At 39.8% G+C, this 27,841-nt stretch overlaps 1 protein-coding gene across 3 annotated transcripts in view; it reads right to left on the bottom strand.

Moving 5' to 3' along the window:
* The window catches only part of LOC118082817 (uncharacterized), a 54,740-nt gene that overhangs the window by 22,913 nt on the left and 3,986 nt on the right, over nt 1-27,841 (bottom strand). For all 3 annotated transcript variants that reach the window (XM_060272815.1, XM_060272814.1, XM_060272813.1), the window contains exons 3-7: nt 25,511-25,627; nt 20,483-20,638; nt 7,121-7,207; nt 4,802-4,940; nt 3,553-3,647 (exon numbers count right to left, since the gene is read on the bottom strand). In XM_060272815.1, the coding sequence (XP_060128798.1) occupies nt 3,553-3,647; nt 4,802-4,940; nt 7,121-7,207; nt 20,483-20,638; nt 25,511-25,627 (594 nt within the window). The remainder of the gene's footprint in view (nt 1-3,552; nt 3,648-4,801; nt 4,941-7,120; nt 7,208-20,482; nt 20,639-25,510; nt 25,628-27,841) is intronic.

The following is a 27,841-nucleotide window of genomic DNA, read 5'->3' on the forward strand; positions in this document are numbered from 1 at the left end:
CCCCCTCCCAGCCTCCCCACAACAGTTAGCATTCTGTGGCCACTGGGCTGTTTGTGAAGTCCCCCCTCCCTTAGTTCCCCCTCTCAATATTTTTGTACTTCAGCAAACTTTTGAGACTTCCCCAAGCCAGCCAGTATTTCCTTGTTGAGTGGTGCTCTGTTGCTACATCAGCAATAACACCCAGAACTTAAACAGCAGAAATAGAGGGAATGATGGTTAAAAGGAAACCTCCATATTCAGAGTGTATACGCCTCCCGGCACCTGGTGCTGGGAGCAATCATCTATCTGTCTCCAGTATCACCTTCATGCTCTGATTGTGGGGTTTCAAAGGTGTCCAATGGCCCACTTTTCAGAAGGAAAATGCTGGGCTATGTGAACCAATTCACTACAAGAATTCTTATGTTACCAGCTTAGCGCCTGTCAAGTGCTTCGCCAATTGACTCCTTTACAGTACTTCTTTTTCACTCCCCAACTATATATCCATCCCTGAGGCCTCAGGGGGAGAAGGAAAGGAGGTAAGAAGAGCTGCTTTTCCAAACCTTCCCTAATGCCCCTCCAAATTCCAAAACTTAACAGGCCGGAGGAGGAGGAGGATGAATAATGGAAGGTATAACCCAGAAGCTGCATAAAGAGGTAATGCTACCAACTCCAGCAGCTGGAGTGACATACAGGATCTGCTCCCTCTAATTGCAACCTGTTTATTGTGCCCCTTTGATGGGCTACATGACTGTCTCCAAGCTCCTCTAAGGCCATGTTCTATATACAACCTTGGTGTCAGAAATGGTATCAAGCATCCCAGTTTGTGGTGACCTTGAAATTTTTGCTCTTCTCAGAAAGTATCTTATGACCTTTTTTTTTTCAGGACATGATCATTATTTGCTAATGTTCTACCACCTTTATTCTGTTTGACTTTCCTTAATATGCTGTCAATCTTCAATCTTACACCATATCGTGGCTCCTTGGCCACCTTTTGGGGGGCATCGAGAGTCTCACGTTCTCTAAGCACCCACCATGAACAGACTGAGGTGAATCTGCAAGTTCCTACTGAGGCAAAGCATTGACGTATTCCTTTTTACTTCAGCATGGTAACTGTCATCTAAAATGTAAAAAGTTATCCAGAAAGTTTAGAAACTTTATTAGATAACTTGAAGCTCATAATGATAAATGGCATGTCAGACTGCAAAATCGTGTCTCCCCTTTTGTTAGAATTCAGAGAATGCAATAAATACCTGAGTAAACAATTCAAGTTGCAAATTAACCCTTTAGGCCAGATCCAGGAACCTGACAACTTGCCCAAAGCACACTGCTTGGTACAGGGCGGACTGGAAGCATGATGTGATCATTACACAGAAGTTTGGCAAAGCCTCTAATGAGCTAATCAATCACTCATTAGGGATAAAACTTCAACAAAGAGCTCAGCCATCCTTGCATCCTTTTTTCAGAGCACAGGTGGTGAATAGTACAGTGGTACCTCGGGCTACAAACGCTTCATGTTACAAACTCCGCTAACCCAGAAATAGTACCTTAGGTTAAGAACTTTGCTTCAGAATGAGAACAGAAATTGTGCTCCAGTGGCGCGGCGGCAGCAGAAGGCCCCATTAGCTAAAGTGGTGCTTCAGGTTAAGGCAGGCATCCCCAAACTTTGGCCCTCCAGATGTTTTTGGACTACAATTCCCATCATCCCTGACTACTGGTCCTGTTAGCTAGGGATCATGGGAGTTGTAGGCCATCTGGAGGGCCGCAGTTTGGGGATGCCTGGGTTAAGAATAGTTTCAGGTTAAGAACGGACCTCTGGAATGAATCAAGTTCTTAACCAGAGGTACCACTGTACATAGTTAAATGGAGATGGGAAAGGGGAGATAGTTAAGGGTCCAAGGCAAGTTTGGATCATTCATTCTTCTTTTAACCTTTTCTTCAGTGCTCGCCCCCTCTCCTAAGAACTCCTAAGTACATGTTATTCAAAGAAAACTGAGTTCTCAACTGTGGTATCTCAGTCTGCTGACCCATGAGCTCAGAAACCCAAGATGTGACTTGGGCCACAGATTCTGTACAACATGTTTCACACAAGACATCTTCACATGTACGAAAACAGTGACCCATCTGGTGTTTCTCAGTTTTGAAACATTTTGCAATGTGAGACAAGTTGCTGGGTCTTGTTATCTACAAGTGGCAAACATAATACAATAATATCTAATATAGAAACACGTGTACAGTGGTACCTTGGGTTACAAACACTTTGGGTTACAGACTCCGCTAACCCGGAAGTAGTATCTCGGGTTAAGAACTTTGCCCCAGGATGAGAACAGAAATCGTGCAGCAGCGGTGCAGCGGGAGGCCCCATTAGCTAAAGTGGTACCTCAGGTTAAGAATGGTTTCAGGTTAAGAACAGACCTCCAGAACGAATGAGGTACCACTGTATATAGTATTAACTGAACTCAGTTTCAAGGAACCAGAAAGCTTGTCAGATGTTGAGCATATTTAAAAAAAACACCTAGATTTTATCACCAGACTCTTCGAAATCTCCCATTTATGTTGAAGAGATCAGCCAGAATCCAAATGGTTGTGCTGAGAGATTCCAAAGATGAAATATAGTTTCAGAGCTCCCAGTCACCGCACTCCACTTTTGACTGTAGTTCTACCTAGCACCTGACAAACCACTCCTAAAAACCAGAGATTCTTGAAGGAGCAGATTCTTGTGCAGTGCAAAGCTTTGTGGAAAGGAAACTAAGGAACCCTCCTGAGCGCCATGGTGGAAGCAAATGGCATTAGCCACCACCTGCCCCTTTGCATCCTGACCACAGCAAATACATCCTGTTTCCTCACCTCAGACAGGAAACTCTGTGCCACGGTACCCATTGCAAATGCAGAACAGTTCCACTCTCACAGAGGAAAAGGGGAAAGCAAGGGTTTAATTTGAATCAAGGCTCAAGCAGGACTTAGCCACGGAACCTCTTGTTGATACCAGGTAATGAACAAGAGAGGGCACCAGAAGTTGTGTAGACAGGTGTTCCCTAAAACACACAGGCATCTAGGGATGGGAAGATGCTTCCAAGCTGGTTGTCCCGCCACTACTAGTTTAAGAAGTTAAATACTGGGCAGAGCGCCCTGCACAAAAGGTGTTTTGTGTACAATTGTGCTCTCTACCCCATGAAAGCAATTGTTGAGCTATCTACTTATAAAAAACTGTAGAATATTGAATCAAAGGAGTAAATAACTCTTCTGGGCATTTTAGGGAAATTTTCTAGCCTAGAGGGAATCACTTGTGAATTATAGGTTGGATCCTTCTTAAAGTTGACTTACTGAAAGCAACAGGATGCAACCTGATATCAACACAGTTCAGGAAGCCATAGATTTTACAGGACTATAAAATGTAGCTTCATTCAGATATGTAGAAAAGTTAAAGCCTACTTAAGCATCACATGAAGCATCTTATCAGAGAAATCTCCCACCCACCCATCAAGCTGGGTTAAGACTGCTGACTATAATTAGAAGCCTCATAAAGTAGAGTACTTAGAAATCCAAGGTTATAAACAGAAACACGTATTTGCTTACTTTTTCCAGGCTGCTACTGTTTTTAAAGCCATCAAAAGGCTGGACTGGACTGGTTCTTGCTGAAGTTGACAGAGGCAAAGACTTTGTAGCTAACACTGTCGATTAAAAGCAAAAGATATTTAAGTAAATTGTTTTTTGTCATTTGTTGCTGACTCTTTGTGATTAATAACTAAATTACCGTATGTATTGCATATTACTAGCAAACTTGTATTTTCAGATGCCTATTGCTCTTGCTTCTTCACTGCAAAGTTTTGTTTTAAACATATTTTTATTAAAGATTTCTTGGTTTACAAAAGTATGTTCAATGTCTCTTTTCAGTTTCATTTGTTGAGACATTAGTTTTACATTAGGAAGAAAAGGGGGAAAGAGGTGGAGGGGGCCATGGTGAGTGGGGGTGGGGTCAGGTGGCAATGCTGACTTAGTGTATGTGTGGGGTTTGTGTCAGCGTCGCTTGTGCGTATTACCGTATTCACTTGTATTCCTTTGGTGGTGAGAGAGGTTGGGGGTGGCCTAGGCTGGTGTGGTTGTTTGTTTGCGATTTGGCTGTGATGGACTTTGTTTTCATATGTGAGTGGGGTGTGTGTGTGTGTTTGGATCAGGTTAGCAATATTGATTCGTATGCTGTTAGCGAATCCTTGTTTTCTTGTTGGGCTGTGTATGTGATAAAGAGGAGCCATACTGGAGTGAAGGTGTCTTCTTCTATTTGTCCCCGTGTCAGTTTCAATTCATTGGTTAGTTTTTCTAGTAAGACTGTTTCCCATACTATTTGATACCATTGGTCCATTTGATACCTGGCAGGCTATGATGTTTCTGGCTGCTGAGAGTAGGTAGGTTAAGAGCTCTTTATGATGTGAGTGGGCTTCACTGCAAAGTTGAATCTAGAGGGGGCAGTTTCTAGGGTAGAGCTGGCAGATGGGAGAAGACCACGTTTCTCCTGCATGCAATTTTCCTCCTGGAGCTCCTTCTCAGGTGGGGTTCTAGACTCTGCTGTTTGGTTGTACAATCTCAAAAACAACCCCCCCCAAAAAAAAAACCTAGCTAGAATAACAAAATTGATGGGGGGGGGACTGCCAGAGGAAAATGTCACAATCAGGGAAAGCAGTTGTTCAATACAAGTGTGTACTTGAGGGTACTACTCTGATCCGAATGAATCTGCTTCCCACCAAGTTCATTAAATCCATACTGTTACCCAAGGAGATTGGGACATTTTTAGCTGTTCCAAAATGAAAACATTATAAAGATACTCAGCTTTTTGCCTTTATATCTGGAAGCTTTTCTTTGAGCTTTGAACCATGAATGCCTGCCTGGATGAGTTTCCAAAAGTTTTCATTGTCTTGTTGGTTCTTTAAGATTCCAAGTTTAGTTAATTCGTTCTGCAACCCTATAATCTTAGGAGAGAATGAGAAAGAATAAGAGAGGCATACGGATAAGCACCAAAACCAAAATCTAACATGGTTTATTTTATCAAGTATCACATCTCGAATTAATCAGATACTGAATCATGGGAACTGTGATACTTTTGGATATGCTATTTATGGTGGACAGAAACTGCTGGTTAAATAATAATAATAATAATAATAATAATAATAATAATAATAATAATAACAATTTATTTATACCCTGCCCATCTGGCTGAGTTTCCCCAGCCACTCTGGGCAGCTTGCAACAGAACATTAAAATGCAACATTAAAAGCTTCCCTAAACAGACTAGACTGGGTTTTGCAAGGCTTGTAAAGAAACTGGAAGCATATTGCTGAAATGTGTGTTTCCCTAGTGTTCTTTGCAGTTTATGGCATATGCATTAGCTAAAAAGCAGGGGCAGAAGAGTGTCCTAGTCCCACTGTAGCCGCCTACTTGCCTGCAGATTAAGGGCCATCACATTAGCAGGATATATCTGATGCCTGTCAATTTAACAGGATTTGCATTTTATGTTGTGTGCTAAATACAGAAGTGGCTTCTAAGTGAAAGCAAATACAAATTGATTTAAAATATTGGTTTTGAGCATACAGCTTATAGTTTGTATTGGTATATTAAAACAAACTCAAGTCAAAAAAGTTACAATATGTAATCCTTTTTTAACTGCATCTGTTCAAAGAAACTTTTATTTACAAATTTAAAAATCAACATAATCAGTCAGACTAGCTTTACTCGTTTTCCCCTTTAAAACAGACAATAACTAGAATAAAACAAGTGAATGAATTGGATTTATTTTCTTCAAATGATCTCATGAGTGTAAATTTCTTTTTCTTTTTGCAGAAGGCGAATATATTTTACATCTCTTCAGCTACCTTTACTTCATTCTCTGCAGTGAGTGAGTTGGAAGCAAATGAGTTAAACAATGAATGAAAGGTCTCTTGCTGCAGACAGGACTACTTTACTGGAATTAAACAACTGAGTAATAGAACATAGCATACAGGGAAACAGACCATTAGAGAAAATTGCACGTAATGATAAGATGTAATAATATATATAGTATCAGTGCATACACTACTTTTGAATGGAAAGTCATTTTTCTCCATGGTTATGAAATGTTTTCCTATTATGTATCCAAAAGTGAAAATCTGCATTTGAGAAAGTACTTTAAGATATGTAGATTAAGAGCTAGTTCCTGAAGATAAATTGCATTTTCACAAAGAGATGTGAGTAGCTGTTTAAGATCAATTTGTAGTTCAAACAAAACAAAACAAAACAAATCTCCATAAGGGCAGCAGATCATCAAGAAGATCTGCATAAAAGTCAAAGTCTCACCGACTGTTTACTCCTTAGTGATGCTGTAACTTAAAGCATATATCTGCCAACAGCTATGTAGCCAATTTTTAAATTTCTAGTTTATAATTTTCCTAGTGCTATCAAACAACCATGGGGTAGTAGGCAGGCTTGAACAGATATTAACAATGGGAAACAGTTGGAAGTTGTTGTCCTTCCAAGTACTTCTGGTGAGAGACCTGGGAAAGTTGAAATCAATGTTAAGCTATACAGTGCTTCTTGTCTGGGTACACAGAAGTCTTTAATGCCCATGAATTTCAGAAAGGATTTAATTGCTTTCAATGCTCAGTGATACTGGTGTTCATCTTGTGTTGAGCAAGCAGATATATTGTGCTGTGCTTTAGATTACTTTTTATGCGGATGAATACTTTTCGTGCATTATGGCTGTAATGTTTTATATAATATTTTAAGGCACTTCACATTGCATTATTGTAAATTGCTTTTGGAAACCTTTGGATACGTGAATGGCTTTGGGATGCCTTTGGATATGTGACTATAATAAACTAACTAACTAACCAAGGTGACTTCCAGGCACTTAATAGGAGTCAGATTTGGAAGTGCTCCATTCTGGCTTCTGGCTGCTTGAAGTCCAGATCTGTAGGGTACTTCACTTTCACATTACAGTAGTCGCTTCTGTCACATGTGGCTGGCAGTGACAGATGCGGAACCAACACCCCAGAAAAGAGAACACTTGGGTATTCCAAAGAACAAGATAGTAATCTTTCTTGGGATACTTTCTAGTCCTTATAGTCTAAAACCAACCACTTACAATAATAAGAGCAAGCTGAGACCTATACCTTACCTGGTAACTTTTTGAGTGTGGGATGGACTCCAGGTATTTTGTATCATGAGACAAACTGCAGAAGGGCACTCTGGGACTGGAGATACACTTTTTCAAAAGAAGATTAAAAAAAATATTGGTTGGTATTTTTTTCCCTAGTAGCTGGGAAACAAAGCTCAAAACAAATGACAAGTAAACATTCAGCCACAGGAAGCCATTAACAACAGTGGGCACCAATTAGGGCTCAGCAGGTATCCCTAACACCCCCTGGTGCTTTTGCCCCACCCCAAATGCTTTGACATAAGACTCACAGACTCAGGCTTAGGAAGCAGGCTGTTCCATTTACTCAGCAATTTGTAGCCACATATTCCCATTGATAGGCTTATAAAACCTGTTTGTAGTCTTTTTTTTCTACTTCCCTTCAAGTTTGTGTCATTAGAAGGCACAATGACTGTCTGCCCAAAGGAAAATACTTTGGAGGCAAGGAGAAATTAAGCAGCGGCAAGAACTTCCTTTGTCTTCTCCATTTTCTTCCGTGTACAACAGTTAGATAGATTTAAAGCAATATGTGTTAAGAAAATGTTTGCTTTTTTAAAAAAAAACCACCCTTCAAGGCTCTTCTTTATTGACAGTACTTTCAAAAAGGCAAGAAAGGAAGACAAATTATTTTTGGATCAAAATTCAGCAGAAGGCATAAGTAGCATACAGCTCGGTCCTAAACTTGGAAATGTTTTCGGAGCACAAGAAAGGAAGTGAGAGGAAACAAGTGAGTCTGAAACTTGCCATGACTCAGTCAAGGAGAAAAACTACCATTTTCTGTTACATTTAAACCAGGCCACTGAGTTGGCCCATAGAGCACAGTTTTATCTGTTCTGAAAGCAAAGCATCTACAACACCTTTCCCATCACCTCTTCCCTGATCCCTTTAATGAGCAATTTCAGGCACAGAGCCTAGAACGATTTGCATGCAAGCTCCCAGTGAGTTACAGCCCCACATCCACAAAGTCATTGATTACCCTTAGAAAATCCCTATATTCTGAGCCTTGTCCCCATCCACAACTGCAAAAAGAGGATAATAATACCAGACTACCATGCAGAGTTAATTTGTTTATTAAATGTGTATACCGACCACCCTTCAATCGTAGATCTCCAAGTGGTTCACAACATAAAAAGGCAAGATAAAAAACAAACAATCATATACTGTAATAAAAACAAACCAATAATCTCACCTACTTAATATTTATATAGCATTTCACACACACATATCTTGTTTTAGCATTGACAACAATCATGGAAGTTTAAAGAGGGGCTGAGATCATATTGCAGACAAGTGTCTGTGACTGAGTAAGTCTGGCCTGCTTAATGCAATCTAGTGGGTACATGGTAGAGCGAAGATTCAAACTGAAGAGTTCCTGATCCCTGTTTTGTCTCCTAGCAACTATAGGCTATTTTGGAAGGTACTATTTTAACAAGCTCGTCATCTACTGATCAAAGGTAGGCTGATAATGGTTGATTGCTAAATTGTTTTAACTCTTCTCATTATAGCATCATTTTTGTATAGGACTTTTGCTGTTGTGCCAATTTTTTGTAAATGAAAAAAAAGTGAACCGGCACTTAAATGTGAGTGAATCAAAATTTAGGCATCAATTTGGTAACACTGGAGAAAAATATAAACTTAAGAGCAGTTCCTTTTGAAGCAGGCCCCTGTGAAAAAGCAAAGAAACTGATTCATGCACTGGACCTGTAAATGGATTATGAAAGCTAAAGCAAGCCTTTATGGGGTGGCAAGGGGGGGCGGACGCACAGCCTTTTACTACCACTTGATTGTTCTAACTTTCTCCGCACTTTAAAACTTTATAGTACCAATAAAGTTACTGAAATTCAAATGGTAGGGAGAAGAGCATTTGCCTGTATTTCCTTGCCATTTCATCATAGCCTAGCTCTGTTTTATTGCCGAACTCTTCCAGCAAGGCGGAACAACAAAATAAAGATTTGGAAAAAGTATTGAGAAGTAGAATATGCAGTTTTGCAGAGTGTTTTTGAGCCTCCTTGGTTGGCCTCAGAACATACAGCTAACATACCTAATGAGCAGAGTGGCTGTGTTTATCCCCAAAGAATTACGATTCATCTGAAGAACCCACTCAAGGCATTCCTCAGTTGCATTTACAGTAATTCATTTTGCAACCTCCCGCATCTGTTGCAATGCTGTGCTACCTTTCTTGTTACAATAGAGTGGTATCATTTCAAAGTAAGATAGTAAGTTGATTGTTGCCTTTAGGATGCTGTTAACTTTGCTGCTCGTATGCTAGCCCTTCTGTTTTATTTGAAAAATTCTGCAAGGTCCACACTTTGCTGTAGGCGGTTGTATATGTGTCTCCGTGATATCAGCATTCAAAAAGAAATACTGTAACAGTTCAGCCAGGGAGAGATAAGCAATTTGAACACTGGGAATCCAAAGGTTACTACACATTATGATAGTTCTATAGCAATAATCAACCTATATCCATTAAGCAAATGCAATAAACTTTGTCAAATCTTAACACACACTGGATTTATTTTAATCAAATTCTTATCTTTATTATAAAATAAAATGTAAATGCACAAGCTCTGAGACCCTTAACAAATTTGGAAATTTATTAAGCACAATGGATGGGGGGAAATAGTTTCTAAATTGTACTCTATATTGCTTAATGTAAGTTATGGATCTATGAAACCCCTTTAAAATACATGGGAACTAGATATTGGCACACACATTCTTCCCAAGGACTGGAATAAAATTTGTGCATCACAACCCTTTAAATCTGTTGACAGTTTTCTTAGGGAAAACTCACTAAACACAGATGGTATCGCACTCTGTTGCAAATGTCAAACATATTTTCTTCTATATCACCTAATTGTCGGAGGGGCTGCAATAAGCTAGGTACATATTATAATATGTATCATTTATGGTAGGGATGTCAGCTGGTGTAAGATTTTTGGAATTCAATTTTGACAGAAATGATCAATATTGCTAAAGAAAATATTGTTTGTTGTACAAAATTAATATTATTGAATATTTTTGATTATATCAATGTAAATATTTGGTCAAAAGAATTGGTCTTATAAATGATCCCATACTTTTTATAATCACGCTAGAAATTTTGTTAAAAAATATTAGGGAAGAAGAAAATATTAAAGGAATATTAATTGGCAATAAAAAAATCAAAATTAAAGCATTCGCTGATGATATAATAATAATGACAGAGGACCCTGTCGAAGGCATTCCAGTTGCAATTGAAAAGATAAAAGAGTATGGACATCTAGCTGGTTTGAAAATTAACTATGAGAAGACCAATATGCTAGTTAAAAATTTAGAGATGGATGAGAGAACAGCTCTCCAGGAAAATACAGGCTTGAAAATTGTCAAAAAAATCAAGTACCTGGGCATTCAAACCACTATAAAGGGGATTGATTTAATACAAGAAAATTATAAGACAACTTGGAAAAAAATTAAAAAAGATTTAGAAACGTGGGATAAATTAAAATTATCAATATTGGGGAGAATTTCTTTAGTGAAAATGTGCGTACTCTCGAGGATGAACTACCTATTTCAAAACCTCCCGTTATTAGGGCAAGAAAAAATCTTTAAAGAATGGAAAAAAGATCTTACCAAATTCATATGGAATGGGAAGCGCCCCAGAGTTAAATATAAGGTTATGATAGATCAGAGACAAAGGGGAGGATTTGGGATGCCAGATCTTGAAGCGTACCATGATGCGGCAGCGCTCTGGTGGATAAAGGAATGGATGGCTTTGAAAGACACTGATTTATTAGATTTAGAGGGATATGGGATGGCATTTGGGTGGCACCACTACCTGATGAAGGAGAAAATAGAAAAAAGGAGCACCTTTTTGTTAAATACTATTCGGAAATCTCTATATGCAGTTTGGCAAAAATATAAAAGATATTTTGAGCCTAAAATCCCTTGGTGGATCTCCCCTCTAGAGATAATTGCGGTTAAAAGGAAAAATATGGAAGCAAATTGGCCAACATATAAACATTTATTAGAAAATAAAAATGGAATTTGGCAATTAAAAGAATATATGGCAGTAAAAGGATATTTTAATACATGGCTTGAATATTTTCAAGTGAATCAGAGATTTCAAATCGATAAAAAAATTGGCTTTGATAAAGAAGTATCTAAATTAGAGGAGATACTGTTGGTAAATAAAGATAAATATATAAAAAATTTATATCAAATTATATTACAATGGAAAACCGAAGAAGAATTAACAAAAGATTATATGATTAAATGGAGTCAGGATTTAGGCAAACCTATCTCAATGAAAGAATGGGAAAATCTGTGGAGGAGAGATTCAAATTTTACGCCAAACTATGATATAAAAGAAAATATAATGAAAATGCAAAATAGATGGCACTTAACACCAGCTAAATTGGCCAAAATTTACCCAGAATCGAGTAACATCTGTTGGAGATGTAACCAGGAAATTGGAACCCACATACATATGTGGTGGAGTTGCAAACAAATAAAGGTTTTCTGGGAAATAATCTATAACGAATTAAAGAAAATTCTGAGATACCCAATTAAGAAGTGCCCCAAAATGCTCCTGTTAGGAATGGTGCCCGATGATGTCAAACCCAGAGATAGATGCTGCATAAGTTATGCCGTAACTGCCGCAAGAGTGTTAATTGCAAAAAATTGGAAAACTGCCTCTGTCCCAACAAAAGAAGATTGGCAAAAAAAACTCTATAATTATTACATTCTGGCCACAAAATATGAAGAAGTCAAAGGAATGAAAGAGGATGATTCAAAAATTAATTGGAAAGCATTTATAGATTATATGCAAACTAAGGTAGATAATTTAAGCCTTACCTCCAATGTTTAAAGGTTCTATCTTTTTCCTTCTCTCTTTAGAAATATAATGGGTTAATTGTAGTAGGATAAGAGAGATCGAGCTAGGAAATTTGATAGATGAGAAAAATGATATGAACTTATTGTAAATATTGAAATAAGGTATGTATATTAAGAATAAAAAGGAAGATAAAGGGGATTAGTTCAGGCCAGGTTGTGAAGTCGCTGGGGAAGGGGGTGGAAGGGTGGGTGGGTGGGTGGGAAAACAAGACATTTGCAACATTGTTATGGTTGTAAATTGTTTTTATTTCATTGTTGATTGTCATTGATTGTGTTTGTTGTGATATAAAATAAAGTTTGTTTTTTTTAAAAAAAAAAAAACAAATTTGGAAATTTATTAAGCACAATGGATGGGGGGAAATAGTTTCTAAATTGTACTCTATATTGCTTAATGTAAGTTATGGATCTATGAAACCCCTTTAAAATACATGGGAACTAGATATTGGCACACACATTCTTCCCAAGGACTGGAATAAAATTTGTGCATCACAACCCTTTAAATCTGTTGACAGTTTTCTTAGGGAAAACTCACTAAACACAGATGGTATCGCACTCTGTTGCAAATGTCAAACATATTTTCTTCTATATCACCTAATTGTCGGAGGGGCTGCAATAAGCTAGGTACATATTATAATATGTATCATTTATGGTAGGGATGTCAGCTGGTGTAAGATTTTTGGAATTCAATTTTGACAGAAATGATCAATATTGCTAAAGAAAATATTGTTTGTTGTACAAAATTAATATTATTGAATATTTTTGATTATATCAATGTAAATATTTGGTCAAAAGAATTGGTCTTATAAATGATCTCGGCAGCACAAATAGTAATTGTAACTCAGTATAAAATAGCCCAAAATCATATATTGCGCACCTGGATATCACTTACTCTGGAATATAGCTATAATGGAGAAAATCACACATAATTTGAGATTTTGACAAGGACTGGAACCTCCAGACACTTTATACGATTTGGCATTCCTTCATGACATATCATGAAAATGCCACGTATTTTCAAGACAACCCTTGTCAGCAGCTTGGCAAATCTGGAATGATACATGATCTGATAAGGTTGATACCGGTAGTCTTTACTTGGACTTATTTTAACTCATATGCAACTACTCATTCTATGTGCCTATATTATAGTTTTGCTTTACATATTTTTTGCTTGTTATAATTGTTCTCTCGGTTTTATATACATTATAAAATGAGCTAAAAATGTAAAAGAAAGAAATACTGAATTAGGTTGGGGGTGTGGGCAACTGAAAATTTACATTAGTATTTTAAAATATGAGACAGCAGGCGTACATTTGGGCCTAAGCAGGCAGGTGGTGGAGCACTTGAACTACAAACCTGTAATTCTGCATGAAATATTAAGTGTCAGGGAAGAGCTGTATCACTGCTTGTCTATTACTAATAATAAAAAATATGTTTATATGGCACTCTTCTGCTTATATGGCAGAGGTGAAGAACCTGTGGCGTTCCAAATGTTCTGAGACTCCATCAGTACCAGCCAGGGACGATGGGAGTTGCAGTCCAGAAAAATCTTTTGGGCCGCAAGTTCCCCATCCCTATTATAGAGCAGTTTACACCAGTGAATAATAATAATAATAATAATAATAATAATAATAATAATAATTTATTTATACCCCGCCCATCTGGCTGGGTTTCCCCAGCCACTCTGGGCGGCTTCCAACAGAAAAATAAAATACAATAATCTACTAAACATTAAAAGCTTCCCTAAACAGGGCTGCCTTCAGATGTCCTCTAAAAGTCTGGAAGTTGTCTTTCTCTTTGACATCTGGTGGGAGGGCGTTCCACAGAGCGGGTGCCACTACTGAGAAGGCCCTCTGCCTGGTTCCCTGTAACTTGGCTTCTCGCAGCGAGGGAACCACCAGAAGGCCCTCGGCACTGGACCTCAGGTCTGGGCAGAGCGATGGGGCTGGAGACGCTCCTTCAGGTATGCTGAATACAATACACAACAATCACGCTATTGAAACAATACAAACTAGCCAACAAAAGTTATTTTCAAAAAAAAAGAATCACACACAGCAGAATTACACCGTAAAACCCTACTGAAATAAATACGTTTCTGTCTGAGTTACAAGGAAGCCATCCAAATCTCACCCAGGGGGAGATGCCACCACTACAAGGCCCTGTGTCTCACAAGGGCAGTTTTCATGGATAGCTGTAAGAATTCCCCTTTTTTGGAAATGCTGCTCCATCTTATGTGGAAGCAGCAAGTGTAATCAGTCCATAGGTGAGAGGCCTACCTAGCTCACCTGTGCCTTTGTAAGTAACTGACCTCTCTCTTGCTAAAGCAGCAATTTAGAGCACTGGATGGAACGATGGTGCAATAAAATCACTTTTCCCAGTCTCCCAAGTTGATCTTGATGCTGAGCTCTGCTGCTTCCTCGCTACGTGCAATGGAGCTATTAGTACATTCCCCCTCCCCTGGAAGTAGACTGTCTCGTTTCATCCGGCACTAACGATGTAACAAACTAAAACTGCACAACCCACCAAAGCTGTCCATTCAATCAAAATCTGCATTGAAGTGCCAAAGGTGTTGTGTGGGACCTGTATTGCATTTTCCAAATATTTTCTCAAGATTTTTAGAGAGTTCTGGCGAACTGGAAAATGTGATAGCATTGTAAAAGTCATCTACATACAGTTGAGGTTTCTGGAACCCCTAATGATCTGTTGAGTTACTTTCTCTGCCAGAGCAGTGGACCGTACCCCTCGTGAACCACCCTGAGATCTACAGGTATAGGGCGGTATACCACTCCTGAATTGTATTTTTGTTTACAGATTCCCATTTCCTGGCTAACTCTCCCATACTATTTTATCATCCGGTGTTTATTCTCCCTCATGCACATCTCATTGGCTGCCTTTGGTAGGGTTGGTAAAAGCACAGGAAGAAGCTGTCTCGGCATGTGTAAAGGTGTCCAGATGTTTGCAAGGCATGGGTGTAGCCAGGATTTATGTTGGGGGGCAGCCTTCAAGTTAGGGGGGCAGAACCTCAGTTAGTTAAGTACAGCCGTACCTTGGTTCTCAACTGGAATCCGTTCCGTAAATCCATTCCACTTCTGAAAACATTTAAAAACCAAGGCGCAGCTTCCGATTGGCTGCAGAAGCTTCCTGCACTCAATCGAAAGCTGTGTCGGACATTTGGCTTCCAAAGAAGGTTTGCAAACCGGAACACTCATTTCCGGGTTTGCAGCGTTCGGGAGCCAAAACATTCGAGTCGCAAGGCTTTGGGGATCGAAGGTATGACTGTATTTTTATTGATCTACTTGATGGGGGGGCAGCTGCCCCCCTGCTCCTGCCCATGGGAGAAGGGAAAATTCAACACAGAGATAGATACTGTTTTTAAACGTTGGCCTCATCTCAAGTTCCACACCCAAAAGCACAATACATGTTTGTAGATAAATGATGCTTTTTGTTTCCCCACTGCAGGGGTCAGTGTTATTGCAAAGTTTACTTTAACACTCTTAACATGAACTTGTCTATATATATATAAAAATGCATTGAGTGAAATCTGTACAAAATGCAGTTGTATGAAGTAAGTGTGCTGGTTGTCACCATTTACTATAAATAGTAATACTAGGCACTTTCAAAAACCAAAAGGAAATTTGCAAAGCTTGACACAACATACTTTGGGTTGTACCCAAAGCTAGTCATACTGAGAGTAGACCCATTAGGGTTTATGGGCAGGTCCAATGTAGATCTATTTATTTGATACAACCCATTGTGTCATAAACAGATTCAAATTAAATTAGAACAGTTCTTTTCTGTTAGCCAATCCCTGCCTCCAGCAGGACTTCTTCTCTCACTCTGCCTGAAGTTATCAAAGTTTTATTTCTTAAAGAGAAATCTTGTTCAGAAATGGTATATACTTTATTTCTGATGTTTTCTAAAGAAAGACAAACTTTTTAAAACGGCAATTACTGAAGTTGTTATTAAAATTATTATTCTCCTTTCAGATGAAAGCAAAGTCCAAACTGTCATTCAAAATGACTTTTCCATTCATGTCAGCATTAAAAATAACAATTAAAGGAGAGTTGCTGGTCTCTTGGTGATCACACAACTATAAAGATAGTTCAATTCAGAATTTGCCTGTTAAATATGGATAAGTGCTTCCTTTAGAAGAGGAAATTCTCTTAAGGAAGTTGTTTTAAGATAAATAAAAGTTCAGGATGAAGCCAGCAAAAGGTGTGAAGGATTTCTCTTTGATTTCCCAATCTGTGTATTTGGGCTGAGACACATACTACATTTTATGCACATATTAATAGGATGCTAATAAGCCTACAGTCTCTGTTTTAACATCGGTTTGTAGAGACATCCTGATATATTAGCCTTCTCAAGACAGAAGGCGTCTTCCTCCCACCTTGCAGTAAAAAGCTCAGGCTCTGCTCTTCAGAGTCATATGAGGAATCAAACGAAAGAAGAAACTCTTTATTTTTATAAGAAACAACTCTTTATTTTTATACAAGTCTGCTTAGTAACTAAACTAGCCTCTTAAAACTGACTTGCCTTTTCAACATAGCAATTCCAGATTATTTTAGAATACATAATGTATTTCTTCCCTGTGTTATTATGATTAATTGGACAAAAACTGTGCATAGTTGGTGTGATTAATAATTCTCTCTCTCTCTCTCTTTTTACACATGTAACAATGTTTGTGATGGTTGTTTAAATACTTGGTGAAAACCTGATGAGCAATTCTGCTTGACCCGCTTCAATTCTTAAATATTTCAGAAAAGTGCACAGAAAGGAACAGTTTTTTCTAAAGTTAATTTTATAGCCATTTATGATGTCACAAAAATAGAAATGTATCGACTCAGCAGTAGAAAACAGAAATAGAAGAAAGTGTCTTTTTAGCCTTTTAAAATGCAATATCGTTATTTTCCTTTATTTTTAAGTAAAATTAAAGTCCCACAATGTATATGGATGCTCCAAATGTGCATTGCTGAAGAAATTCATTTTGAATTTATACTTAACACCAAGGAAGTCCATCTAAGATTGCTGCCATTAAATGACACTATTTACATCTTATATTATACAATATATTATACAGAAAAAGCAATTTCTCTCTGTGTGCTTAATTCCTTCCAAACTAGTCGATGTACGCAATGTGTTTTCAGTTTACCAGTTTCATTTGTTTTATTTTTGGATTCTCAAGCTTCACAATTAACATCTTATTTAAAAATAAATAAAATGCTTTTAAAACCTTGAACATACCAGAAAACACCATCATTTAAAAAATGACATTAACTCTTAATGACCTGAATGTCATATGTTTGGGATTTTTTTGAAGCTCAATACTGTAAATTGCAGAGGTGTCTTTAAAAATGCAGCAAGAGAACATGATAAAAAAATGTACAAGCATCTCAAATAAAACCACACAAGTATATCTTGTGAGGGTACTGCCATTTCTGCAACATGATGCACAAGCTATTTGTATAATTCTATTTGCACTGTTTGGTGCTAGCAGAAACACCCACCCACCCCCTCCACAAATGCCTCTCTGAGTTCTGCGTCAGAAAGTACAAGTTCTTTGCTTGTGACTATAGTGTGAAAACAAGTACATCTTCTATGTTTGGCCTTCTGCAAGCAATCCATACGTATTCAAGTACCAGCCCATTTTGCAACATAAACCTTTTCCCAGACGTTCAAGCTGCACAGCGTGCCTATGGGGAAGCTGGCAGTGGGATCACAGCAACAAACTCCATCTCTACCTTTCATGAATCTCTTTAGAGCAGGAATGCAGAACCTGGGGAACTGCAGGTGTTGCTGGACTAAAACTCCAATCCATCCTTGCCAACATAGCCAAGGGTCAGGGATGATGGGAGTTGGAGTTGAGCAACTTCTGGAGGTCCACATGATCTCCACCGCAATTTAGAGGTCTAAACAGAGCCCATAACCAATCTGTTTTGGATTTGAATTTATTTTAGGCATGTATATGCTTTTGTTATTTTAAACTGATTTTTTGTTTATAATTGTTTTTATATATGTAACTGTTTTATCTATGTTACACTCATGGGAAGTGATTCATACCGTAGTATAATAATAATAATAATAATAATAATAATAATAATAATAATAATAATAATAGGTAAAGGTAAAGGGACCCCTGACCATTAGGTCCGGTCGTGACCAACTCTGGGGTTGCGCGCTCATCTCGCATTATTGGCCGAGGGAGCCGGCGTATGGCTTCCAGGTCATATGGCCAGCATGACAAAGCCGCTTCTGGCAAACCAGAGCAGCACATGGAAATGCCGTTTACCTTCCCGCTGTAGTGGTACCTATTTATCTACTTGCACTTTGACATGCTTTCGAACTGCTAGGTTGGCAGGAGCTGGGACTGAGCAACAGGAGCTCACCCCGTCACAGGGATTCGAACCGCCGACCTTCTGATCAGCAAGCCCTAGGCTCAGTGGTTTAACCACAGCGCCACCTGGATAATAAATGGTGCTAAAATAATACAACTGTACTGTATGTGAATATGTGGCAAAAGGGTTAAGTTTCAATAGAAGAACTGCATGGTGGGCAGGGCCAGCCCTACGGCCAGGCTGGGTGGCACAGGGTGCCAGGGCGCCCACCCGCCAGGGGGCGCTGCACGGCTGCGCCCGCCCACCCGCCACGGAGCTGCACCCCCGGCAACCCCGCTGTGCACTGCGCCCGCCCGCCCGCTGGCCCGGTTGTGCAGCTCCAGCCGTGCAACTCCGCCCGCCGTGCTGGGAAACGGGGCGGGGCGGGGGCGCCGGAGGGATCTGTCGTGCCAGGGCGCCATATATACTCCAGACGGCCCTGATGGTGGGTACTTGCGCTTGGTCTTTATGTTCCCAGAATCCATGTCCTCCTTTGAACATTAAGCACTGGGATTTCATTGGGGGGGGGGCTTATCAGCAGAGCATCCTCCTTCTGGCAGGTCCTGGAGGTACCATTCCAATCATACTACCTTTACACCATCTGATGTGGCATGATTCCAGCCCCCCCCCCGGCTCTTTTTTTGCAAGTTCACTAAGGGACCAAACTGGAAGCACTATATACCTAGCAAAGATGGGGAACCTGTTGCTCTCCTAGACTACAACTGCCATAATTCCTGACCACTGGTCATGCCAGTAGAGTTAATGGGAGCTGGAGCTGGGCTGTCTGCTGGTTTGCTGCATGGTAGCCAAACCTTCAGTTTGGTTGCATATGAAAGCATTTCAAAAGCAGTTACAGTAGCTGCTGATAGCCTGCTTCTTTCTTGTCTGAGAGTGAAACAACAATATTCATTCAAATACAGGGCACCATAGAACAGGGTTCAACAGGCAAAGTTTGGAAGGAACTAGCTTGTCTAATAAACAGATTCACGAGGCTAAAATGAGGACTTCTGGCACCCCAAAGGCTTTCAAGATCAAAAGGAAGTAAAATTTTCAGCAGATTTTAGGGTCCCCAGTCAATTTTTCCCATGTGCACATGGAGAGATGGTTATTTCGACTCTGCACTGTGAACGATGGGCTCCAATGAGCTACATTTAAGGCCCCGTGTGCACCAGGAGGTTTTGTGAACTCCGTGGGAAGCTCTCAAGTAGGATATGCTCTTGTCTTGTTATCTGATTCCACCCCCTGATTCCACCCCTTGTCTTGTTATCTGATTCCACCCCTTGTCTTGTTATCTGATTCCAGCCTTGGCACATACCACCTGACATCCATGCATGCGTATGGTTGCCGAATCTCTGCAGTTATCTAAGACACCTTAGTGCCTGGATAGGCAAACTAAGGCCCGGAGGCCGGATCTGGCCCCATTGCCTCCTAAATCCGGCCTGCGGATGGTCCAGGAATCAGCGTGTTTTTACATGAGTAGAATGTGCCCTTTTATTTAAAATGCACCTCTGGGTTACTATTTGTGGGGCATAGGAATTCGTTCATCCACCCCCCCAAAAAATAGTCTGCCCCCCCACAAGGTCTGAGGGACAGTGGACCAGCCCTCTGCTGAAAAAGTTTGCTGACCCCTGCCTTAGTGCATCAAAAAAGGAGTGTGTTGTTATTAATTATGTGCTTCTAATCAAAGTGAAAATATTCCCTTCTGCAGCAAATTTCCTGTTTGTAATAAAGGCATATTTCAGCGAAGTAGTTTGATGATAAAACATACATATTCTGCCGTTTTGTATAGGCCAAAGCAAGATTTTTTCTGTTGATAGGCTAGCTTGCAGTGTTTACTAGAACTGCGTGCAAAAACGTTTTTGCACAGGACCAGGCAGAATGCTCATGAAAAGCTGAGACAACTCTAAAAATTAATGTTGACTTTATTGTACAACTCCGCACAAAATAAAAAAAACACTTTGGGGGGGGGGAGAAAACTCTAAAAGCTTTCTCCTCCCTGTGGCCATGATTTATAAGACCTCAAAGTCAATGCAAATTCTCAATTGGGCAAATGTCAACCGAGCAACTTCTCCTTTTCCTTCTACAGAATATTATCTCCTACCTTTTTCGTTTTGTGTTTAAGAAGTTGTTGGCCTCTGAGATCAGACATCTTGATCTGAATTCGTTGCTTTCTAACTTTCTGATTCAACAACGTCCTGTAGCGTTTACTCAATAATGTTTTCAGCTTATGCATGTTCTCATAGGTTTCAAGATAACGCTGAAATGAAAGAGATTTTCAGCATTATATTTTTAGATTCTCATGGAAAAAGCCAAAGAGATGTTTAATTTGCAGGAATATCATGATAGGGAATTTGCAAGAGTAGATCCGCTTGGCAGTTTTCTGCACTGCCGAACTAGGTGCTTTTAAATCCTTTATACAGAATTCCCAGGGTGGTACAGCATCTAACCACAGCACTTTTCATGCAATCAATTTAAACTGCAACAAACCAGTTCCGTGCGTTATCCAGATCATTTCCCTGTAGAAAGTGCTTCAGCTTGGAAAGTATCACATTTTGCAAGCACTCAAACTATAACCTGCTACAGCTAAGAAAATATTATTCCCCCCTCCAAATAGGGTGCTCCTCTAGTGCAATTCTTCACTGCCACCTACTGTCATGCCTTTCTATTGCACTTTAATCAGGATGAGTAAATACGTTTTACATCAATGTGACACTTTCACTCTAGTATATGGCAATAAATCCTCTTTATACTTCCCTTAATCCATGCATTGCCAAATACGTATTTTTTCTTGTACCATGCAACCTGTTGTTGTTGTTTAGTCGTATCCGACTCTTCATGACCTCATTGACAATAGCACACCAGGCACTCCTGTCTTCCACTGCCTCCCGCAGTTTGGTCAGACTCATGTTGGTAGCTTCGAGAACACTGTCCAACCGACTCGTCCTCTGCCGTCCCCTTCTCCTTGTGCCCTCAATCTTTCCCAACATCAGGGTCTTTTCCAGGGAGTCTTCTCTTCTCATGAGGTGGCCAAAGTATTGGAGCCTCAGCTTCACAATCTGTCCTTCCAGTGAGCACTCAGGGCTGATTTCCTTCATAATGGATAGGTTTGATCTTCTTGCAGTCCATGGGACTCTCAAGAGTCTCCTCCAGCACCATAATTCAAAAGCATCAATTCTTTGGCGATCAGCCTTCTTTATGGTCCAGCTCTCACTTCCATACATCACTACTGGGAAAACCATAGTTTTAACTATACGGACCTTTGTAGGCAAGGTGATGTCTCTGCTTTTTAAGATGCTGTCTAGGTTTGTCATTGCTTTTCTCCCAAGAAGCAGGCGTCTTTTAATTTTGTGGCTGCTGTCACCATCTGCAGTCATCAAGGAGCCCAAGAAAGTAAAATCTCTCACTGCCTCCATTTCTTCCCCTTCTATTTGCCAGGAGGTGATGGCGCCAGTGGCCATGATCTTGGTTTTTTTTGATGTTGAGCTTCAGACCATATTTTGCACTCTCCTCTTTCACCCTCATTAAAAGGTTCTTTAATTCCTCCTCACTTTCTGCCATCAAGGTTGTGTCATCTGCATATCTGAGGTTGTTGATAGTATATGGCAATAAATCCTAGTATATGGCAATAAATCCTCTTTATACTTCCCTTAATCCATGCATTCCCAAATACGTATTTTTTCTTGTACCATGCAACCTTACACCCACCAAAGTATAGTTTCATGTTGAAGAGGATATGCTGTGAAACATCGCAGCATATGTACTAGAAGCTGTGTGGCTTCTTTAAAAAACCCTTTCAATAGTCGCACCATTTCTCTTGTGATAAACATTATTATAACACTTGCTGCTCCATATAAGTCTAGATGACAGTATGTATGTTGCAAAAGAAACACAGACTAAGATTTATTACTGGCATATATTTCTCCTTAAAACTGACATTCCTTCAGTACTGCACAATGTCAGAGTCATTGTTTTTAAAGGTGTTTTGTAAATGTTTCTTCTTTTTTCTTTTGATGCATCGTCACTTCTACTGTAACAACTTTTTACTTCTTTTAGTGGAAATAATAAATGCTAGGTACTTATGGTGAGCCTCCAACAGATGGTGCTATTGAGTGCTTAAATGAAAAAGCCCAAATTTCATTCAGTGTGTAGCTTTATTCCTTTGCCTATTTGTGAGATATAATCATACTTTTTCTGAATGATTCTGGAAGATACCACAGTTCCTATAACAACAGGTTCTGTAGTTGACTAGGTGATGTTGGGCCAGTCATGGTCTCTCAGCTTTACGGTTGTGCTTGAGAAAAAAATGGGGAAAGGGAGAACCATTTACTCCACCCCGAGTTCCTTGGTGGAAAGATGGGTTATGAATTGAACGAATGAATGAATGAACAAACAACCATGAAATCATTTAGCAATACAATACAAGAAGGTATTTCTGCAGAGTATTCCAGATCTCTTCTCTGAATCACCTTCCTTAGGTCCATATAACCCTTATCGAGGGATAAGCAAAATAGTTCCACCCAACTATTCAGAAAACAAACCCGTCTCACCTTCTAGCAGTTTTTGGACCACTGAGCATCAAGATGCAAAAATTTGGTAAGCATAAATCTCTCAATTAAATTATCTTTAATGCACATTGAGCAACTGAGAAGTTACAACTATGGAAGTTACAACAGTTTTACTCCAATTGACAGGCAGGCATTGATTTTAATGATTTGAAAACAATTTGGTGAGCTCTTGGGAAAACTGCCATTTTTACTTTTACATGCCCCTCTTTTATCATTTTTCCAGGAGTGTGGGAGCTGCCAATTTTTGACCATGTAAAACGACCCAACATGAACAGGGTCTGATCCCATGTCTCTGTCTCATGGAATGAGCACTGAGAGAGCTGCTTCTTTCAGGAGGGGTGGGAGGGAGTATGCAATTTACTCTGTCTGCTTGCTTGGGTCATTTAAACACTCACTCAGCAGTGCTTAACAGGAACTGCTTGTGGCTCACGGACTTGGAGAATGTCCAGAAGGACACTCTTGATCACAACTATATAGGATTCTACACTTCTTCAGGGCTTTTGGTTGTTTTGCTGTTTGAACAATAATGCCAGTTTAGCTAGGGCCACTCATCACATAATTTCTAGCCACCGGCTTGGGAGTGGATCTTGGGAGTTTTAGTTCAACAAGGTATGGAAGACACCAGGTTACCCTCCCCACCCATCCAATTTAAAGACTCAGTCAACAAATAAAAATTATTATTATTATTTTAGTTTCTTGCAAAAGAAAATTGGAAGGGCAACAATGGCATAGTATAAACTGAATCCATACAAGCTCCTTGTATTCTCAGCATGATTGAAGTATTCTACCCACATCTTAAGAATCATAGAATCATAGAGTTGGAAGAGACCACAAGGGCCATCCAGTCCAACCCCCTGCCAAGCAGGAAACACCATCAAAGCATTCCTGACATATGCCTGTCAAGCCTCTGCTTAAAGACCTCCAAAGAAGGAGACTCCACCACACTCCTTGGTAGCAAATTCCACTGCCGAACAGCTCTGACTGTCAGGAAGTTCTTCCTAATGTTTAGGTGGAATCTTCTTTCTTGTAGTTTGAATCCATTGCTCCGTGTCCGCTTCTCTGGAGCAGCAGAAAATAACCTTTCTCCCTCCTCTATATGACATCCTTTTATATATTTCAGGCATGTCCAACAGGTAGATCGTGATCTACTGGTAGATCACCGGATGTTTGTGGTAGATCACTGGGTTTCCCCAAAGAAGCTCAAGAACTTTGGCTCCCCTAAAAAAAGCTCAAAAACTTAGACCTGAACCCCCAAAACAGGGCTTTCCTTCCTAAAAAAAAGCTCAACAACTTTGACCTGAACCCCTAAAAAACGGGGGTAGATCACTGCCAGTTTTTAACTCTGTGAGTAGATCACAGTCTCTTCGGAGTTGGCCACCCCTGATATATTTGAACATGGCTATCATATCACCCCTTAACCTTCTCTTCTCTAGGCTAAACATACCCAGCTCCCTAAGCCGTTCCTCATAAGGCATCATTTCCAGGCCTTTGACCATTTTGGTTGCCCTCTTCTGGACACGTTCCAGCTTGCCAGTATCCTTCTTGAACTGTGGTGCCCAGAACTGGACACAGTACTCCAGGTGAGGTCTGACCAGAGCAGAATACAGTGGTACTATTGCTTCCCTTGATCTAGATGCTATACTCCTATTGATGCAGCCCAGAATTGCATTGGCTTTGTTAGCTGCTGCATCACACTGTTGACTCATGTCAAGTTTGTGGTCTACCAAGACTCCTAGATCCTTTTCACATGTACTGCTCTCAAGCCAGGTGTCTCCCATCCTGTATTTGTGCCTTTCATTTTTTATTTTTTTTGCCCAAGTGTAGTACTTTCCATTTCTCCTTGTTAACATTCATCTTGTTTGCTTTGGCCCAGTTGTCTAATCTGTTAAGGTCATTTTGAAGTGTGATCCACCCCTCCCAATTTGGTGTCATCTGCAAACTTGCTCAGGATGCCCTCAAGCCCATCATCCAAGTCATTGATAAAGATGTTGAACAAGACTGGGCCCAAGACAGAACCCTGTGGCACCCCACTAGTCACTACTCTCCAGGATGAGGAGGAGCCATTGATGAGCACCCTTTGGGTTCGGACAGTCAGCCAGTTACAAATCCACTGAATGGTAGCATTGTCTAGCCCGCATTTTACCAGCTTCTTTACAAGAATATCATGGGGCACCTTGTCAAAGGCCTTGCTGAAATCAAGATAGGCTACATCCACAGTGTTCCCTTCATCTACCAGGCTTGTAATTCTGTCAAAAAATGAGATCAGATTAGTCTGACATGAGAAGAAGAACCTGCATACTGAATGGGATGACTGCATATTAGTCAAATGCTCCTGTTTTACATAACAACACAGAATGGTAGAAAAGTCTCTGTCTTTCCCCATCAGCCATGATGTAGGGGCCCATGCCTACCTAGCAAACAGAGCTTAGAAACTGGCTCTATGCCACATTCAAGATACAGAAAATGGGCTACCTGTAGTAACAGCTTCTCTGGACACATTTTAAGCTGCACCTTCACAAGTAGAGAAAACATCAAACACATCATTTATCATGGTGGACTGTTACCTTTTCTTGCAGAGACTGCTGGATGAGCTCATCTTTATCTTCATTACTTAAAACATGTTTGTTGTTTCTTGGCCTCCTTTTATCGTCTGTTTCTATCGTTTGCAGGTTCGGACCATTCTAGGCAAAAACAATGTACACAAAAATTGAAATGAAGCCATTGCATTTAAATTTGCCTCTCGCCCTAACACCATATTCACTTTCTCTTGCATGGCATTAGAGGATATAAGCATGTTATGTACATCTGAAAGGTAACTCAAATTTCCTCCCACCCCATAAGACATCGCAAGCGTATTTTCAAGTGCAATGCAGATATTTAAAAATAAAAGCATGGTTTGAGGTCTCTTTTATATGTAAGGGAGGCTGTGTGGGTCTCCAGGATGCTCGTGGGGTCAATCTTAAACACTGGAAATTCAGCATCGCAGTCCAGTGAGGGGAAAGTATGCTCTAATAGCCCTCCTTTGTGCCAGGACTGTAACTAGAGGCCTAAGTGAGTTTACTTATTGGTTTTTACAAGCCTTTTGTATTTGCTTGTTGCAGTTAAGCCAGAGGCAGTAGGCTTCTGAATACCAGTTGCTGGAAACCACAGGGAGAGAGAGGGCCACTGTGCTCAGATCCTGCCTGCAGGGTTCCCATAGGCATCTGGTTGGCCACTTGAGAACAGGATGCTGGACTAGTACATAACATTTTGAAACCATGCAAGCAGTAGATAGCGCTGGATTATGCAGGCCTGAAATTGTACTATTGACCTGGGGGTGCACTTTCTGTTTGGAAAACACTGTGGTGGTGTTTTTTACAATTCCATAAAGTCGATGTACACCAAAACTCTAAAAATGGACCAGCAGAGATGCCACAGGCCACTGCTTATGTGCTGCCATATGCTGAGGTGACATACATGCACAAGAAAGGCTCCAAGATATTTTTTGCAAAGCTGCATTCAGTGACAAGGGTCTTACTGGAGTTTCCTATTACTCCATCTCCACACCAGGAGAAGCAGCAACGATTGAATTTCTGCCGACCATCATGCAGATGTTGAAGGCAAAGGAAAAAGCGGCAAACCTGTTCGTTCCACACTGGTCTGTGTTTTCAAATGGTCTGAAACAGAATACTGTGAAAAGACGCAGGATCGGAAATTCAGCTCCAAGAAAACCCAACCACTAATTAAGTAATTAGAGGCCATTTAAAAAGGATATAAAATTCATTTGTTAGTAAAGCACAAATTAACTGTTACAAGCTAAATTCAGTAAATAAGTGTGAGAAATGCCACTGGCTTCGAGGATAAATAAACCTGGCATTTTAAATGATTAAAAAAAATTATTTATCAGTTTTTTTACCATTTTTGAAGTCACTGTAAGCAGATATAAAATTGAACCCAAGCTTTAGAGTCTCATATATACAACATTATATAGGGTCATCAAACACACAAGGAAGCTTTTTTTAGCTGCAGTAACAGTATAGACGCCACTAGAGGACAATGTTTTGCTACCTCTCCTGTAGGTTCTTTCCCCAGCATGCCCAGCAGGGTCTGCTGGCTGAGTTTTGAGGTCCCAAAAAGAGGCTTTTACCTTGCGCAGGTGTGACATTTGTATACCCTATGTTGCTAAGAACACTCCCCATTGTGGAATGTGGTGTTGTGTCCAAATTTGATACGAAATATATATAGAATTGTTAATACAATTTTATGAAATGGTAAAACGGCATACAAAAAAAATAAAAACGGTTTGTGCGTAACCTTTTTTAATATTTCAATGGAATATGCCTCATTTTAGTCATTTATGGGCAAAAGTTCATCCATTTGTGCTACAGGAAATAATTTTTGAGAGAAAAAATGAAAAGGTCATTACCCTATTGGTCACCTGCAATACAGAATGGGTGAAGCTATATCTTTAATAGCCCATGTCATGTTTGAAGTGCATATCTGAGGTACACAGAAGTTGACAAAACTTGTCTTCAAATTCAGTGTTCAGAGGGATTTATTTATTTTTAGTTGTGTGTCAAATCTGAATCTGGTGGTGTGTGTTACCCTGGCAAAACTGAGCCTTCTTTAAGAGAAAAGGAGCAGAAACAAACCATATTTAAAATACATGATCAACTCTACATTTTTAAAAAATGGAATCAGAGCATCATTTACACCTACTGGCTCCCAGATAAAATAAATGAAAGAGTAACATATGACTTAAGAATTTGGGGTAACACATTTAAATAAGAAAATCAATTCCTTTTTCTTTTTTAAGAAAGCACGTGTACGGCAAAATTTTCTTGTCAGTATCAGAAACTTGAGCATATTCATTCTCTCAAAAAATGCATTGCAATTAAGTCAGAAAACAATATGAG

The sequence above is a fragment of the Zootoca vivipara genome, chromosome 3, assembly GCF_963506605.1.
Source record: "Zootoca vivipara chromosome 3, rZooViv1.1, whole genome shotgun sequence".
Classification (NCBI taxonomy): domain Eukaryota; kingdom Metazoa; phylum Chordata; class Lepidosauria; order Squamata; family Lacertidae; genus Zootoca; species Zootoca vivipara.